This window comes from Quercus lobata, chromosome 2 (genome assembly GCF_001633185.2).
Source record: "Quercus lobata isolate SW786 chromosome 2, ValleyOak3.0 Primary Assembly, whole genome shotgun sequence".
NCBI classification, from domain to species: Eukaryota; Viridiplantae; Streptophyta; class Magnoliopsida; order Fagales; family Fagaceae; genus Quercus; species Quercus lobata.
In genome coordinates this window covers 90655438-90673408 of record NC_044905.1, presented here as the reverse complement: position 1 = coordinate 90673408, position 17971 = coordinate 90655438, and the positions used below count along the sequence as shown (strand labels likewise).

Here is a 17971-nt window from a genome sequence, read left to right as displayed (position 1 = left end):
CTCCTGGATTGCCTCAAATACCTGGATTGTCACAAACACCCGGATTGTCACAAATATCTGGATTGTTGCTCAGTTGCAACAAACTCCTGGATTGCCTCAAATACCTGGATTGTCACAAACACCCGGATTGTCACAAATATCTGGATTGTTGCCACAAATAACTAGATTGTTCCCAAACCTTGGAGCTGAGGGACTTTCAGGGGCAAATGGGCAGTGTTTGTCATCTCTTGCAGATGTACCAGGGTGTCTCACTCAAGTTTTTGGTTCACTTGTCAATGGCCAATTCAGCATTATAGGTTCCTCTTGTTGCAAAGCCATCTCTGAGATTGAGGGAAGTTGCTTGTCTAATTTGTTCCCCTCCAATCCCATCTTTGCTCCTTTGCTCAATAATTCTTGTGGCCAACCATCTAAAGGAAATGGACAGGTCTCCGGAATCACCGCAAGTAAGGCGGCTTTAACCAGGGATTTTACCGAGGAATCAAGACATACAGGAATGCTGGTCATCTCTTTCAGGTGTACCAGGGTGTCTTCACAGATGTAATGAATTCACTATTTAATGGCAGAGTTAACATTTTTGGCCTGCTTGTTGTAAAGCCATCACTTTGGTCAGTGACCATTGCTTGCCAAAGTTGTTCCCTTTTAACCCAGCTTTTCATTCAACACTTAAAAATGTTTGTGTAACTGGCTCTGGAGTTGGAGGACCTACCCCTTCACCTCTAGGAGCAGACCAGATCACTGCGAGCAAGCAGTATTTGCAAGTGAAATTACCTTTCCTAGGACTATCAGACGGGAATTGGGAAAAGACGTTGCAAAATGCTGGTCATCACTTTCAAGCATTAATCGGTGCGTTGATGAGATTTATGAAACACTTTCCAGGGGTGAATTTAGCGTAGTCGGCCCTGCTTGTTGCAAATCCATCACTGTTATTAGTCACAAGTGTTGGCCCAAGATGTTCCCACTCACCCCATTGTTCCCTCCGTTGCTAAAAAGTAAATGTGAACACAATTCTAGGGTGGCAACAAAACCTTGGAGAGTTTGATCATGCCAGTGAATTCAAACAGGCTCATCATTGGCTACTGCAATATTAATAATGCATTGGTTGGTGATTGTAGGAAAATGTTGTCCTTTTTTTTTTTGGAGTTTAATTGAGACCAGTGATTCCTAGTGTGTTGTTTTTAGAATTTTCAATTAATCAATAAAATTCTTATTGGCATTTAAGCCATTGCATGCACGTCATTCTCGGAATGAATTTAGTTCAAGTTGCATTTATTTAAGTGATTCACTCTCTTTTAGAATGTGTCATGCAAAGAGGCATTGTGGCTTAATATATATGCTTAAAATATCGTGATAAGTTCATTTTTTTGGAATTTACATTTTTATTCTATTTTATGCTACAATGTTGGGATCAATTAGTCACAGGGAAAAAAAAATTAATGGTGATATGAAAAGAGTATATTGAAATTAAAACGACAACACAATATTTTATTTCAATAAAGAAATTTGAAATGATCATGAGAAAAGAATTGGTAACTTTGGTTTCCTCTTGATTTTCAACAGTTGAATTGTTGAAAGTTAAATACAACGAAAGAAAAGTGAACAAACAAATAACTTATAGTTGGATGTGAGTTAAGTAACCCAGTCATATAACAAGACCTAGTTATGAGTCTTTTGACTATATAAATAAAATTTTGAAATCAAGAAAATGTTTTTATGCCATTTGTGTACTTTTTTCATGGTATCAGTCTATTGGATATTTCACAAAATGTGGTTGTTTAGTATCATAATAAAAAATAAAAATAACAACATGTTTTGGTTATTTTCAATGATAACGTGTTATATTTTCAAATAATGGACTTGAGTTTGAATTATGCCTACCAAAAAAAGAAATCCAGTAGTGTCTTGGCTTGACATTAAAAAATTGTCATTATGGATTGTACGTCACAAATTTTCAAATATCATTGTAACTATATATATAAAAAATAAATGTAGGATAAAAAATAAAAAAAAATGTTGAATATTGTGTCCTATGAATTGTGAGTTGAAATTTTCTCATAATGCAATATGCATATTTAGTGATGAGGCACAAATTTTCTGCCATGGACAAAAAATCCTCCTTTCCCTAAAAAAACAATATGTGTAATTTCTCTGTTAAAACAAAAGATAAGTATTAATAATTAAAAACAAAACATTTGTGTATATATATAAATATATGTTTTATTACGAGATCAAATAAATTTATATTTTTGTATATAAAACTATATTTTTAAATTAGATTAGTTTTATTAAAAATTTTAAGTTATTTTGATTCATTTAAAGAGGGTCACAATTCTATAAGTAATAAGTAGTATATAGCAAGTATTTAAATTAGATGAACATTTCACAAATTTTGTACTGATGCTTAATTTAGTGTTTTTTTTTGGTACTTCTCTAGTGTCCAAATGTAACTAATTAAAGAAAAATTTATAATATTTGTTGTTATCAATATTATTGGCATAATTTGTCAAGTTACACCAAGTGTGGCTTTAAGTAATGTTACAACTGTTAAAATGTTTTTTTTTTTTTTTTGAATGTGAATTTTACTAAATCTATTGTTGACTTACATGTTCCCCGTATAACCTTCATGCTAGTAAAGTTTTAGAATGATCAGAGATCAATAGCTCGTTAATCTATTAATTGTTCAAAGTTTTAGTCTTATTTTGTATATTTAAATTAACATTAAAGTAGCACATGATAATAGTTAATAACATCAGATTACAAGAAAATTCACACACTATTAGGAATACAGAAAAAATATAATCCAATATTAACTAAAAAAAAATATAAATTCATCCAATTTCTTCACAAGAGTTAATAATATATTTTCAGTACGCAGCATCGGTAAAAATTTAATACTATAATAATCAAAGGATCAAACCACTATACTATATTTATTAAAATTTCTATTTTTCTCTTTGAGGAGTATTCTCCAGTGACTTTTTTTTTAAATTGATAAGATTCTGCTGTGAGTTGTATATGGTATACACACAAAATCATGGATATTGTAAATTAGAAGTTAACGACTCTTTTACGTTTGGTTAATGGGAAAAGTAGCAACATCCAAGTTTGTTTTATTTGAAACCCTTGATCTTTATACCGAAAGACCTGTTCAGTTTTTTCATTATTAAGATTAAATTCATTATTTAAGAGAACATCTTTGGGAAAAATAACCAACATCAATGAAGTATAACTTACCATGATCTTAATGAAAGTTTTCTAGCATTGATGGTATTAATAGAACGGATCTAAAAGTATTAAATTAATGCATCAATGAAACTTGAAAATTTTTCAGTTTTTATGTCGTTGACAGGTACTATAAGTTCCTAGCCTTTCGCTTCCATTAGCCACAAGCATCCTCCAATACCATTGATAAACCAGTACTCACACACACTACGAGTTTATCCTGTTTGATAAGTACCATGGCATATAAATCGCAAAGGACTGCTCTCATAGTGATATATGCTTGTTTGGCAGTGTTGGTTCCTACAGGGCTAGCTCAGTTGCAACAAACTCCTGGATTGCCTCAAATACCTGGATTGTCACAAACACCCGGATTGTCACAAATATCTGGATTGTTGCCACAAATAACTAGATTGTTCCCAAACCTTGGAGCTGGGGGACTTTCAGGGGCAAATGGGCAGTGTTTGTCATCTCTTACAGACGTACCGGAGTGTCTCACTCAAGTTTTTGGTTCACTTGTCAATGGCCAATTCAGCATTATAGGTTCCTCTTGTTGCAAAGCCATTGCGGAGATTGAGGGAAGTTGCTTGTCTAAATTGTTCCCCTCCAATCCCATCTTCGCTCCTTTGCTCAATAATTCTTGTGGCCAACCATCTAAAGGAAACGGATAGGTCTCCGGAATCACCGCGAGTAAGGCGGCTTTAACAGGGATTTTACCGGGGAATCAAGACATACAGGAATGCTGGTCATCTCTTTCAGGTGTACCAGGGTGTCTTCAAGATGTAATGAATTCACTCTTTAATGGCAGAGTTAACATCTTTGGCCCTACTTGTTGTAAAGCCATCACTTTGGTCAGTGACCATTGCTTGCCAAAGTTGTTCCCTTTTAACCCAGCTTTTCATTCAACACTTAAAAACGTTTGTGTAACTGGCTCTGGAGTTGGAGGACCTACACCTTCACCTCTAGGAGCAGAACAGATCACTGCGAGCAAGCTGTATTTGCCAGTGAAATTACCTTTCCTAGGACTATCAGACGGGAATTGGGAAAAAGACGTTGCAAAATGCTGGTCATCACTTTCAAGCATTAATCGGTGTGTTGATGAGATTTATGAAACACTTTCCAGGGGTGAATTTAGCGTAGTCGGTCCTGCTTGTTGCAAATCCATCACTGTTATTAGTCACAAGTGTTGGCCCAAGATGTTCCCACTCAACCCATTGTTCCCTCCGTTGCTGAGGAGTAAATGTGAACACAATTCTAGGGCGGCACCAAAACCTTGGAGAGTTTGATCATGCCAGTGAATTCAGACAGGCTCATCATTGGCTACTGCAATATTAATAATGCATTCACTAGTGATTGTAGGAAAATTTGGTCTTTTTTTTTTTGGAGTTTAATTGAGACCAGTGATTCCTAGCGTGTGGTTTTTAGAATTTTCAATTAATCAATAAAATTCTTGTTGGCATTTAAGCCATTGCATGCAAAATTCTTGTTGGCATTTAAGCCATTGCATGCACTTCGTTCTCGGAATGAATTTAGTTCAAGTTGCATTTACTTAAGTGATTTACTCTCTTTTAGAATGTGTCATGCAAAAAGGCATTGTGGCTTCATATATATGCTTAAAATATCATGATAAGTTCATTTTTTTTGGAATTTACATTTTGATTCTAACTTATGCTACAAGGTGGGGAACATCTAGTCACAAAAAAAATAATAACAATGGTGATATGAAAAGAGTATATTGAAATTAAAACGACAACACAATATTTTATTTCAATAAAGAAATTAGAAATAATCTTGAGAAAAGAATTGGTAACTTTGGTTTCCTCTTGATTTTCAACAGTTGAATTACTGAAAGTTAAATACAACGAAAGAAAAGTGAACGAACAAATAACTTCTAGTTGGATGTGAGTTAGGTAACCAACTCATATATCAAGACCTAGTTATGAGTCTTTTGACTATATAAGTAAAATTTTGACATCAAGAAAATGTGTTTATGCTATTTGAGTACTTTTTTCATGGTATCAGTCAATTGGATATTTCACAAAATGTGGCTGTACAGTATCATAAAAAAAAAAAAAGAGTAACAACATGTTTTGGTTATTTTCAATGATAATGTCTTATGTTTTCAAATAATGGACTTGAGTTTGAATTATGCCTACCCAAAAAAGAAATCCAGTAGTGCCTTGGCTTGACATTAAAAAACAGTAATTATGGATTGTACGTCACAAATTTTCAAATATTATTGTAACTATATATCTAAAAAATAAATGTAGGATAAAAAAAAAATGTTGAATATTGTGTCCTATGAATTGTGAGTTGAAATTTTCTCGTAATGCAATATGCATATTTAGTGACGAGGCACAAATTTTCTGCCATGGACCAAACATCCTCCTTTCCCTAAAAAAACAATATGTGTAATTTCTCTGTTAAAACAAAAGATAAGTATTAATAATTAAAAACAAAACATTTGTGTATATATATAAATATATGTTTTATTACGAGATCAAATAAATTTATATTTTTGTATATAAAACTATATTTTTAAATTAGATTAGTTTTATTAAAAATTTTAAGTTATTTTGATTCATTTAAAGAGGGACACAATTCAATAAGTAATAAGTGGTATATACCAAGTATTTAAATAAATTGAACATTTACAAATTTTGTACTGATGCTTAACTTAGTTTTTTTTTGGTACTTCTCTAGTGCCCAAATGTAACTAATTAAAGAAGAATTTATAATATTTGTTGTTATCAATATTATTGGCATAATTTGTCAAGTTACACTAAGTGTGGCTATAAGTAATGTTAAATTTGTTAAAACTTTTTTTTTTTTTTTGAATGTGAATTTTACTAAATCTATTGTTGAATTACATGTTCCCCGTATAACTTTCATGCTTGTAAAATTTTAAAATGATCAGAGATCAATAGCTCGTTAATCAATTAATTTTTCAAAGTTTTAGTCTTATTTTGTGTATTAAAATTATACATTAAAGATGAGCTTACAGTGTGAATAGTTAACAACATCAGATTAGCAAGAAATTTCACACACGTATTAGGAATACAGAAAAAATATAATTCAATAGTGTGAACGTTGGTAAAAAAAATATAAATTTTCAGTCCAATTTCTTTACACAAATTAGATTAATATATTTTGGGCAGTACGCATGCAGGTCGGGTTAAAAGATTTATATACTATAATAATCGAAAAGGATCAAAACACTAATACTATATTTATTAAAATGTTTCTATTTTTCTCTTTTTGAGGAGTATTTCTCCAGTGAGCTTTTTTTTTTTTTAAATTGATAAGATTCTGCTGTGAGTTGTATATGGTATACACACAAAATCATGGATATTGTAAATTAGAAGTTAACGACTCTTTTACGTTTGGTTAATGGGAAAAGTAGCAACATCCAAGTTTGTTTTATTTGAAACCCTTGATCTTTATACTGAAAGACCCGTTTAGTTTTTTCATTATTAAGATTAAATTCATTATTTAAGAGAACATCTTTGGGAAAAATGACCAACATCAATGAAGTATAACTTACCATGATCTTAATGAAAGTTTTCTAGCATTGATGGTATTAATAGAACGGATCTAAAAGTATTAAATTAATGCATCAATGAAACTTGAAAATTTTTCAGTTTTTATGTCGTTGACAGATACTATAAGTTCCTAGCTTTTTGCTTCCATTAGCCACAAGCATCCTCCAATACCATTAATAAACCAATACTCACACACATTACGAGTTTATCCTGTTTGATAAGTACCATGGCATATAAATCGCAAGGGACTGCTCTCATAGTGATATATGCTTGTTTGGCAGTGTTGATTCCTACAGGGCTAGCTCAGTTGCAACAAACTCCTGGATTGCCTCAAATACCTGGATTGTCACAAACACCCGGATTGTCACAAATATCTGGATTGTTGCCACAAATAACTAGATTGTTCCCAAACCTTGGAGCTGAGGGACTTTCAGGGGCAAATGGGCAGTGTTTGTCATCTCTTGCAGATGTACCAGGGTGTCTCACTCAAGTTTTTGGTTCACTTGTCAATGGCCAATTCAGCATTATAGGTTCCTCTTGTTGCAAAGCCATCTCTGAGATTGAGGGAAGTTGCTTGTCTAATTTGTTCCCCTCCAATCCCATCTTTGCTCCTTTGCTCAATAATTCTTGTGGTCAACCATCTAAAGGAAATGGACAGGTCTCCGGAATCACCGCAAGTAAGGCAGCCTTACCAGGGATTTTACCGAGGAATCAAGACATACAGGAATGCTGGTCATCTCTTTCAGGTGTACCAGGGTGTCTTACAGATGTTATGAATTCACTATTTAATGGCAGAGTTAACTTTTTTGGCCTTGCTTGTTGTAAAGCCATCACTTTGGTCAGTGACCATTGCTTGCCAAAATTGTTCCCTTTTAACCCAGCTTTTCATTCAACACTTAAAAATGTTTGTGTAATTGGCTCTGGAGTTGGAGGACCTTCCCCTTCACCTCTAGGAGCAGACCAGATCACTGCGAGCAAGCAGTATTTGCAAGTGAAATTACCTTTCCTAGGACTATCAGACGGGAATTGGGAAAAGGATGTTGCAAAATGCTGGTCATCACTTTCAAGCATTAATCGGTGCGTTGATGAGATTTATGGAACATTTTCCAGGGGCGAATTTAGTGTGGTCGGCCCCGCTTGTTGCAAATCCATCACTGTTATTAGTCACAAGTGTTGGCCCAAGATGTTCCCACTCACCCCATTGTTCCCTCCGTTGCTAAAAAGTAAATGTGAACACAATTCTAGGGTGGCAACAAAACCTTGGAGAGTTTGATCATGCCAGTGAATTCAAACAGGCTCATCATTGGCTACTGCAATATTAATAATGCATTGGTTGGTGATTGTAGGAAAATGTTGTCCTTTTTTTTTTTGGAGTTTAATTGAGACCAGTGATTCCTAGTGTGTTGTTTTTAGAATTTTCAATTAATCAATAAAATTCTTATTGGCATTTAAGCCATTGCATGCACGTCATTCTCGGAATGAATTTAGTTCAAGTTGCATTTATTTAAGTGATTCACTCTCTTTTAGAATGTGTCATGCAAAGAGGCATTGTGGCTTAATATATATGCTTAAAATATCGTGATAAGTTCATTTTTTTGGAATTTACATTTTTATTCTATTTTATGCTACAATGTTGGGATCAATTAGTCACAGGGAAAAAAAAATTAATGGTGATATGAAAAGAGTATATTGAAATTAAAACGACAACACAATATTTTATTTCAATAAAGAAATTTGAAATGATCATGAGAAAAGAATTGGTAACTTTGGTTTCCTCTTGATTTTCAATAGTTGAATTGTTGAAAGTTAAATACAACGAAAGAAAAGTGAACAAACAAATAACTTATAGTTGGATGTGAGTTAAGTAACCCAGTCATATAACAAGACCTAGTTATGAGTCTTTTGACTATATAAATAAAATTTTGAAATCAAGAAAATGTTTTTATGCCATTTGTGTACTTTTTTCATGGTATCAGTCTATTGGATATTTCACAAAATGTGGTTGTTTAGTATCATAATAAAAAATAAAAATAACAACATGTTTTGGTTATTTTCAATGATAACGTGTTATATTTTCAAATAATGGACTTGAGTTTGAATTATGCCTACCAAAAAAAGAAATCCAGTAGTGTCTTGGCTTGACATTAAAAAATTGTCATTATGGATTGTACGTCACAAATTTTCAAATATCATTGTAACTATATATATAAAAAATAAATGTAGGATAAAAAATAAAAAAAAATGTTGAATATTGTGTCCTATGAATTGTGAGTTGAAATTTTCTCATAATGCAATATGCATATTTAGTGATGAGGCACAAATTTTCTGCCATGGACAAAAAATCCTCCTTTCCCTAAAAAAACAATATGTGTAATTTCTCTATTAAAACAAAAGATAAGTATTAATAATTAAAAACAAAACATTTGTGTTTATATATAAATATATGTTTTATTACAATATTGAATAAATTTATTTTTCCATATATAAAACTATATTTTTAAATTATATCATTTTTATTAAAATCTTAAAGTTATTTTGATCAATTTAAAGAGGGTCATAATTCTATAAGTAATAAGTAGTATATAGCAAGTATTTAAATTAGATGAACAGTCACAAATTTTGTACTGATGCTTAATTTAGTGTTTTTTTTTGGGTACTTCTCTAGTGTCCAAATGTGACTAATTAAAGAAAAATTTAAAATATTTGTGCTTATCAATATTATTGGCATAATTTGTCAAGTTACACCAAGTGTGGCTTTAAGTAATGTTACAACTGTTAAAATGTTTTTTTTTTTTTTTTGAATGTGAATTTTACTAAATCTATTGTTGACTTACATGTTCCCCGTATAACCTTCATGCTAGTAAAGTTTTAGAATGATCAGAGATCAATAGCTCGTTAATCTATTAATTGTTCAAAGTTTTAGTCTTATTTTGTATATTTAAATTATTGCGAAAAGCAACTTTTAGTCCCTACATTTTTAGGCGATTCCCATTTTAGTCCCTACATTTTATTTTTACCGCTTTTAGTCCCTATCCTGAAAAACGGTTCTCGTTTTGGTTCGTGCCGTTACATTAGAAATGGAGAAAGTTGACGTGGCAAACGGCAGGAATAAATAATAGTAAATTATTGTCCATGTGGCCTAAATTAATAATTAAAAATATTTTTTGGCATTAAAAAATGCCACATCAGCATCTAAATTAAAAAAATTAATTTATTAATTTTAACTGTAAGGACGAGATTTAGTACCGAACCAAAACAGTATCCGGTTCGTACGTGAAAGGCCCAGACAATATGATTTTTAGAGCGTGGGTGTAAAGAACTAGGCTAACTGTAATCTAACCTCCCAAGACTCAATTTCATGAACGTTCAAGGTTTTTGAGTTGATATTCCGGATATTCCCCCTTAGTGACTAATACCAATCCTTCTTTCTCTTCTCCTTTTTTTTTCTCTACTTTTCGTCTTTTTTTTTTTTTTTTTTTTTTTTTTTTTTTTTTTTTTTTTTTTTTTTTTTTTTTTTTCTGTCCGATCCCCCCTTTTTCATGTTCTTCCTTCAGTTTATATATCTCCCTTTGCGCTCCATCCTCGCCGCACACGTGTAGGTTGGGTTCGGAGGATTTCTTTCTGTCCCATCTGGTACCTCCTGGAACTTCTTATAGGCAGCTGTAAGGCTGCTTCCCCACTGTTCAGGTATCACCTCCACATTAATGCGGCCAGAGAGTTGGTTGAGAGGTCATTAATGCGGAGGTAGCTGTAGTTTCAGATATTTTTTTGCCTTATCTCTTTCATCTTTAGTCGGCTACTCTACCCTTTGAGATGACTGAATTCTGAGATCTGATCGCAATGAGACCACGTCCTGATCGTTCTCGGACGTGATCGTCCTCGGACGGGTATATGGCCTCCGATGGGCCACTGGCCCAACAATCCTGAACTCATTCTGAATCCTATGGGCCTATTAGTCGAACGATCCCCACATTAACAAAATAAAAAAAATTAAAAACTAAAATTTACATGAATTGAGATCTAAGTGTGTCTTGAACAAGAACACAAACCCAGATCTAAGAACACAAACCCAAAAATTAGAATCCAAAAATTAAAAATCTAAAAATCACCATTTTCTCAAACCCAACAATATCATCAAATCCTAAAGCCTCATAGTATCAAATCAATCCATAAATACAACACAACCAATCCAAACAAAAAAATCTCAAACTCAGAACAACCCATCAACCACCACGTCTGAAGCAAGCCACGAACCCAGGGACAATCATAGGGACCAAACCCACCAATAAATCACAAACCAAACGACAAATGAAGAGCCAAACCGCGAAGCAAGCCACGCACCAAACCCAGATCGGAACCACCAACCACCGCCACCTTGACCGGAATTGGAACACACCGCCACCTTGACCGGAATTGGAACCACAACCTAACAAAAATTTACCCATGAAACCCACAAATTTAGAACAACCACTGTGACCCACTCCCAACAAGCACAATCAACAAACCCCCCCCCCCCCCCAAAAAAAAAATCCAAGACCAGCTACAAAAACCAAATGCGAAAGAGGGAGAGAAAGAGAACTCAACGCCGCCGTGTTGCCGCCTTGGACCTGATCTGGTCGGGCTGAGGGGTTCACGATGGGCCGATGGTTTTCAGGTGGATGGGCTATGCGATTTTCAGGTGGATGTGCTCTCTCACGTTTGACCGACGAGAGTTGTAGTGGAACGAGCAATCCGTCGGAGAAGAGCTCGTCAGCGGGGAGCGTGGCCATCGGATCTGGGTTTGCTTGAGGTGGGTTTGCTGGGTTTCTTTTTGAATGAGATGTGTTGTTCTGAGTTTGAGATTTTTTTTTTTTTGGATTGGTTGTGTTGTATTTCTGGATTGATTTGATACTATGAGGCTTTAGGATTTGATGATATTGCTGGGTTTGAGAAAATGGTGGTTTTGAGATTTTTAATTTTTGGATTTTGATTTTTGGGTTTGTATTCTTAGATTTGGGTTTGTGTTCTTGTTCAAGACAAACTTAGATCTCAATTCATGTAATTTTTAGTTTTTAATTTTGTTTTTAATTTTTTTTATTTAGTTAAAATTAATAAATTAATTTTTTTTTTTTTTTAAATTTAGATGCTGATGTGGCATTTTTTAACGTCAAAAAACATTTTTTATTATTAATTTAGGCCACGTGGACATTAATTTACTATTATTTATTCTTGCTGTTTGCCACATTAGCTTTCTCCGTTTCTGATGTAACGGCAAGAACCAAAACGAGAAGCCTTTTTCAGGATAGGGACTAAAAGCGGTAAAAATAAAATGTAGGGACCAAAATGGGAATCGCCTGAAAATGTAGGGACTAAAAGTGGCTTTTCACCTAAAATTATACATTAAAGATGAGCTTACAGAGTGAATAGTAAGTAACATCAGATTAGCATGAAATTTGACACTCGTATTTAGAATACAGAAAAAATGTAATTCAATAGTTTGAACGTTGGGATAAAAAATGTAATTTTTCTGTCCAATTTTTTTACACACATTAGATTAATATATTTTGTGTAGTACGCATGCAGGTTGGGTTAAAAGATTTATATACTATAATAATCGAAAAGGATCAAAACACTAATACTATATTTATTAAAATGTTTCTATTTTTCTCTTTTTCAAGAGTATTGATCCTGTGAGGGTTTTTTTTTTCTTTTTTTAACTGATAAGATTCTCTTGTGAGTTATATATGGTATACACACAAAATTGTGGATATTGTAAATTAGAAGTTAACGACTCTTTTACGTTTGGTTAATGGGAAAAGTAGCAACATCCAAGTTTGTTTTATTTGAAACCCTTGATCTTTATACCGAAAGACCCATTCAGTTTTTTCATTATTAAGATTAAATTCATTATTTAAGAGAACATCTTTGGGAAAAATGACCAACATCAATGAAGTATAACTTACCATGATCTTAATGAAAGTTTTCTAGCATTGATGGTATTAATAGAACGGATCTAAAAGTATTAAATTAATGCATCAATGAAACTTGAAAATGTTTCAGTTTTTATGTCATTGATAGGTACTATAAGTTCCCAGCCTCTCGCTTCCATTAGCCTCAAGCATCCTCCAATAACATTGATAAACCAGTACTCACACACACTACGAGTTTATCCTGTTTGATAAGTACCATGGCATATAAATCGCAAAGGACTGCTCTCATAGTGATATATGCTTGTTTGGCAGTGTTGGTTCCTACAGGGCTAGCTCAGTTGCAACAAACTCCTGGATTGCCTCAAATACCTGGATTGTCACAAACACCCGTATTGTCACAAATATCTGGATTGTTGCCACAAATAACTAGATTGTTCCCAAACCTTGGAGCTGGGGGACTTTCAGGGGCAAATGGGCAGTGTTTGTCATCTCTTGCAGACGTACCAGGGTGTCTCACTCAAGTTTTTGGTTCACTTGTCAATGGCCAATTCAGCATTATAGGTTCCTCTTGTTGCAAAGCCATCTCTGAGATTGAGGGAAGTTGCTTGTCTAATTTGTTCCCCTCCAATCCCATCTTTGCTCCTTTGCTCAATAATTCTTGTGGTCAACCATCTAAAGGAAACGGACAGGTCTCCGGAATCACCGCGAGTAAGGCGGCCTTACCAGGGATTTTACCGAGGAATCAAGACATACAGGAATGCTGGTCATCTCTTTCAAGTGTACCGGGGTGTCTTACAGATGTTATGAATTCACTCTTTAATGGTAGAGTTAACTTCTTTGGCCCTACTTGTTGTAAAGTCATCACTTTGGTCAGTAACCATTGCTTGCCAAAGTTGTTCCCTTTTAATCCAGCTTTTCATTCAACACTTAAAAACGTTTGTGTAACTGGCTCTGGAGTTGGAGGACCTACCCCGTCACCTTTAGGAGCAGACCAGATCACTGCGAGCAAGCTCTATTTGCCAGTGAAATTACCTTTCATAGGACTATCAGACGGGAATTGGGAAAAGGATGTTGCAAAATGCTGGTCATCACTTTCAAGCATTAATCGGTGCGTTGATGAGATTTATGGAACACTTTCTAGGGGCGAATTTAGTGTGGTCGGTCCCGCTTGTTGCAAATCCATCACTGTTATTAGTCACAAGTGTTGGCCCAAGATGTTCCCACTCAACCCATTGTTCCCTCCGTTGCTGAGGAGTAAATGTGAACACAATTCTAGGGAGGCATGAAAACCTTGGAGAGTTTGATCATGCCAGTGAATTCAGACAGGCTCATCATTGGCTATTGCAATATTAATAATGCATTGGCTGGTGATTGTAGGAAAATGTGGTCCTTTTTTTTTTTGGAGTTTAATTGAGACCAGTGTTTCCTAGGGTGTTTTTTTAGAATTTTCAATTAATCAATAAAATTCTTGTTGGCATTTAAGCCATTGCATGCACGTCATTCTTGGAATGAATTTAGTTCAAGTTGCATTTATTTAAGTGATTCACTCTCTTTTAGAATGTGTCATGCAAAGAGGCATTGTGGCTTAATATATATGCTTAAAATATTGTGATAAGTTCATTTTTTTGGAATTTACATTTTCATTCTATTTTATGCTACAATGTTGGGATCAGCTAGTCACAGGGGAAAAAAAAAATAATGGTGATATGAAGAGAGTATATTGAAATTAAAACGACAACACAATATTTTATTTCAATAAAGAAATTTGAAATGATCAGGAGAAAAGAATTGGTAACTTTGGTTTCCTCTTGATTTTCAATAGTTGAATTTCTGAAAGTTAAATACATTGAAAGAAAAGTGAACAAACAAATAACTTATAATTGGATGTGAGTTAAGTAACCCAGTCATATAACAAGACCTAGTTATGAGTCTTTTGACTATATAAATAAAATTTTGAAATCAAGAAAATTTGTTTATGCCATTTGAGTACTTTTTTCATAGTATCAGTCTATTGGATATTTCACAAAATGTGGCTGTACAGTATCATAATAAAAAATAAAAATAACAACATGTTTTGGTTATTTTCAATGATAATGTCTTACATTTTCAAATAATTGACTTGAGTTTGAATTGTGCCTACCAAAAAAAGAAATCCAGTAGTGTCTTGGCTAGGCATTTAAAAACTGTCATTATGGATTGTACGTCACAAATTTCAAATACCGTTGTAACTATATATCTAAAAAATAAATGTAGGATAAAAAAAAATAAAAAAATGTTGAATATTGTGTCCTATGAATTGTGAGTTGAAATTTTCTCATAATGCAATATGCATGTTTAGTGATGAGGCACAAATTTTTTGCCATGGACAAAAAATCCTCCTTTCCCTAAAAAAACAATATGTGTAATTTCTCTATTAAAACAAAAGATAAGTATTAATAATTAAAAACAAAACATTTGTGTTTATATATAAATATATGTTTTATTACGATATTGAATAAATTTATATTTCTATTGTGGGGTCAAAGAATTTGACAACCCCACCCGACTTTATACTGAGCCCAAGACCCATGCCAAGGAGGGAGAATTGGCCGAGGACGAACAAAGAAAGCCCAAATAGCCTAGAAACGTTGCCAAGGACGATCCTGCTCTCGGCATCCTAGATCCCAGGAGGAAAGAACAGCATGCCGGCAAAGGCATCCTCCCAGAGCGCCCCCAGGAGAAGGACAAGTACAGTAGGATACCCATGGGCATATGGTGTAGGAACAATTCAAGGAGAAACTGTCACCTCCACATTGAATGCACCCAACTAACGTTCTGGCTGCATTAATGAGGAAATGACCTCTAAACAGTGTAGTCTTGGTTGCTGCAACTCACAGAGGGTTTGGGAAGGTGGCTGATGGGACAAGCACTCGAGTAATGACCTGCATGATCAACAGGTGGAGGGCTAAGATCGACTGCAAAGAAGTATATAATGTGAGAGACCCTCCAAGAATCGGGGATCGAAAAGGAGAGGCAAAAAAAAGAAAAAAAAGAAAGGAGAAGACAGTAGGAATTTGCATGACTTTGGAAACGTTTGTAACCTAGTACTGCAAAAAGAAGAAGGAACACTAAGTTCCTCGGACGAAGCACCCGAGGAAACAATTTCACGCTTTAGTCCGTATCCTTGTTATTCAATCCATACATAACCGTGTCTAGTTGTTGTAATCCTGACTAAGACCTAGTTCTTAAACCCATTCTCTACAAATTTATTATATTGGGCTAGTTGGGCTTGAGGCCACTCATCCAACAGAAGAAGTGCTCGAACCCAGTCCCTACAATTGGCATCGTCTGTGGGAAGAACTTGTGTGTTAGTAAAGGCAACGATTAAGCATGGTAGGATCAAGCCCTCATCAAGCAGGCTTCCATCAGCCCGAACCAACCAGATCCCAATAACAGGGTAACTTTCCTAACCCCGAACTTGATCGAAATGAAGAGAATGGAAGGTTTCGAGAGGGAAGTGTAAACACCACTCAAACCAGCAAAAGCTACTCTTGCGTGGGCAATCACGTGCTCCAGAGACAAAATAACAACCGGGCCTCGCAACCAGAAGAAGTTAGGAGCCATATATCTCAGAAACAGAACGATAAGCGGGCTATGCAGCGAGAGATAGACGATTTGAAGAGAAAACTGCACCATGCACAACAAAGGCGATCTTGTTCTAGGCCTGACGTACCCTCCGACGATGAAAGTGATGATGACTATAGACAAAGATCGAGGACTCCCCCAAGTGAGACCTTTTCTCACGAAGAAGAGCACTACTGGAGGCGTAGGCGCAAGAGCCCATCTCCTAGGGGCTTGGGAAACGATGCCATGAGCAAGGCACTGGACCAACTCTCCAAGTCGCCTTTCACGCACCACATAAAAGGGGCTACACTTCCTCGATGGTTCCGGCAGCCAACCTTCGCCGTTTACAATGGTAAAACAGACCTTGTGGAGCATGTGAGCCAGTTCAACCAAAGGATGGCTGTCCATTCTAAAAACGAGGCATTGATGTGCAAGGTTTTCCCATCTAGCATGGGACCAGTGGCGATGAGGTGCTTTAATGGCTTAAAGACAAATTCCATAGATTCGTATAGGCAGCTAACCCAGGCTTTTGGCTCCCGCTTCGTTACGAACAGCAGAGCTTCTCGACCTTTGAGTGCTTTGTTATCGTTATCCATGCATGATGGAGAAACTCTAAAGGCCTACTCTGACAGATATTGGGAGACGTACAATGAAATGGACGAAAATTTTGACGATGTCACCATTATCACCTTCAAAAATAGTCTCCCAGCCGAGCACGGCTTGAGGAAGTCTTTGACTGGCAAGCCCGCCACTAGTATGCGCTAACTGATGGATCGGATTAATAAGTATAAGCGAGTGGAGGAAGACCAGTTGCAAGGTAAAGGAAAAGAGAAGGTTATCCCTCAGGAGAGGAGGGATTTCAGGTTGGACTGGTACAACAGCAACCGCCCGAGGAGAGATTTCGTAGGGCAACCCGGAGCAACCAACACACAGATCATCAGTACTGTATTCTGAGAACCAATACATCGGGTGTTGGAGAAAATCAAGAACGAGCCATACTTTAGGTGGCCGAATAAGATGGCAGGAGAGTCCTCGAGGTGCGATCAGAACTTTTATTGCCAAAACCACCAGGACCACGGACATACCATGGAGAACTGCAGGAACCTCTGGAACTACCTGGACCAGCTAGTCTGGGAAGGAAAGCTGAAGCACCTTCTGCATCATTCCAGTGGTCATCAAGGCCAGGCCCATCAGGAAGCCAGGAGGGATACTGCCCTAAGGCCACCCGCAGGGACGATCAACGTAATTGTGGCTGTACCAGGAAGAACAGCCACGCGCCCTTCACGAGTATTATCGGTGGCACAACTACCTGCCGAGGAGTCCCAGTCAGGGCCGAAAAGGGCTAGAATGAACTTTCATCCCGTCTTAAGTTTTTCAAAAGAGGACAAGATCAGAACCATCCAGCCCCACGACGATGTGCTGTTGATCACTCTCAGAATTGGGGACTACGATGTGAAAAAAGTGATGGTGGATGGCGGCAGTGCGGCCGAGGTTATGTACCCCGACCTCTACAAGGGGCTGGGGTTAAAACCAGAAGATTTGATGCCCTATAACTCTCCTCTGATGAGCTTCGACAGGAAGCTTATCGTTCCAAAGGGCATGATTAGGCTGCCCATACAGACCGGCCCAGAGATAGTGGAAGTGAACTTTATCGTGGTGGACACTTACTCTCCCTATACAACCATCGTAGGTAGGCCCTGA

General features: G+C 35.8%; 3 protein-coding genes across 3 annotated transcripts; all 3 read left to right on the top strand.

The window, feature by feature from the left end:
* The first annotated feature begins 3455 nt into the window (after positions 1 to 3455).
* Positions 3456 to 3887, top strand: LOC115973804. The gene has a single exon (XM_031094041.1). The coding sequence runs from the start codon at positions 3456 to 3458 to the stop codon at positions 3885 to 3887; it is 432 nt and encodes a 143-aa protein (XP_030949901.1).
* A 12413-nt stretch (positions 3888 to 16300) lies between these two features.
* Positions 16301 to 17035, top strand: LOC115973802. The gene has a single exon (XM_031094039.1). The coding sequence runs from the start codon at positions 16301 to 16303 to the stop codon at positions 17033 to 17035; it is 735 nt and encodes a 244-aa protein (XP_030949899.1).
* Positions 17036 to 17356: 321 nt separating this feature from the next.
* Positions 17357 to 17971, top strand: LOC115973801. The gene has a single exon (XM_031094038.1). It carries the CDS (start codon positions 17357 to 17359, stop codon positions 17969 to 17971), a length of 615 nt encoding a protein of 204 aa, XP_030949898.1.

Coding starts and splice junctions, on each gene's coding strand:
- LOC115973804 (XM_031094041.1), top strand. CDS start 3,456: ATGGCATATAAATCGCAAAGGACTGCTCTCATAGTGATATATGCTTGT.
- LOC115973802 (XM_031094039.1), top strand. CDS start 16,301: ATGCAGCGAGAGATAGACGATTTGAAGAGAAAACTGCACCATGCACAA.
- LOC115973801 (XM_031094038.1), top strand. CDS start 17,357: ATGGAGAACTGCAGGAACCTCTGGAACTACCTGGACCAGCTAGTCTGG.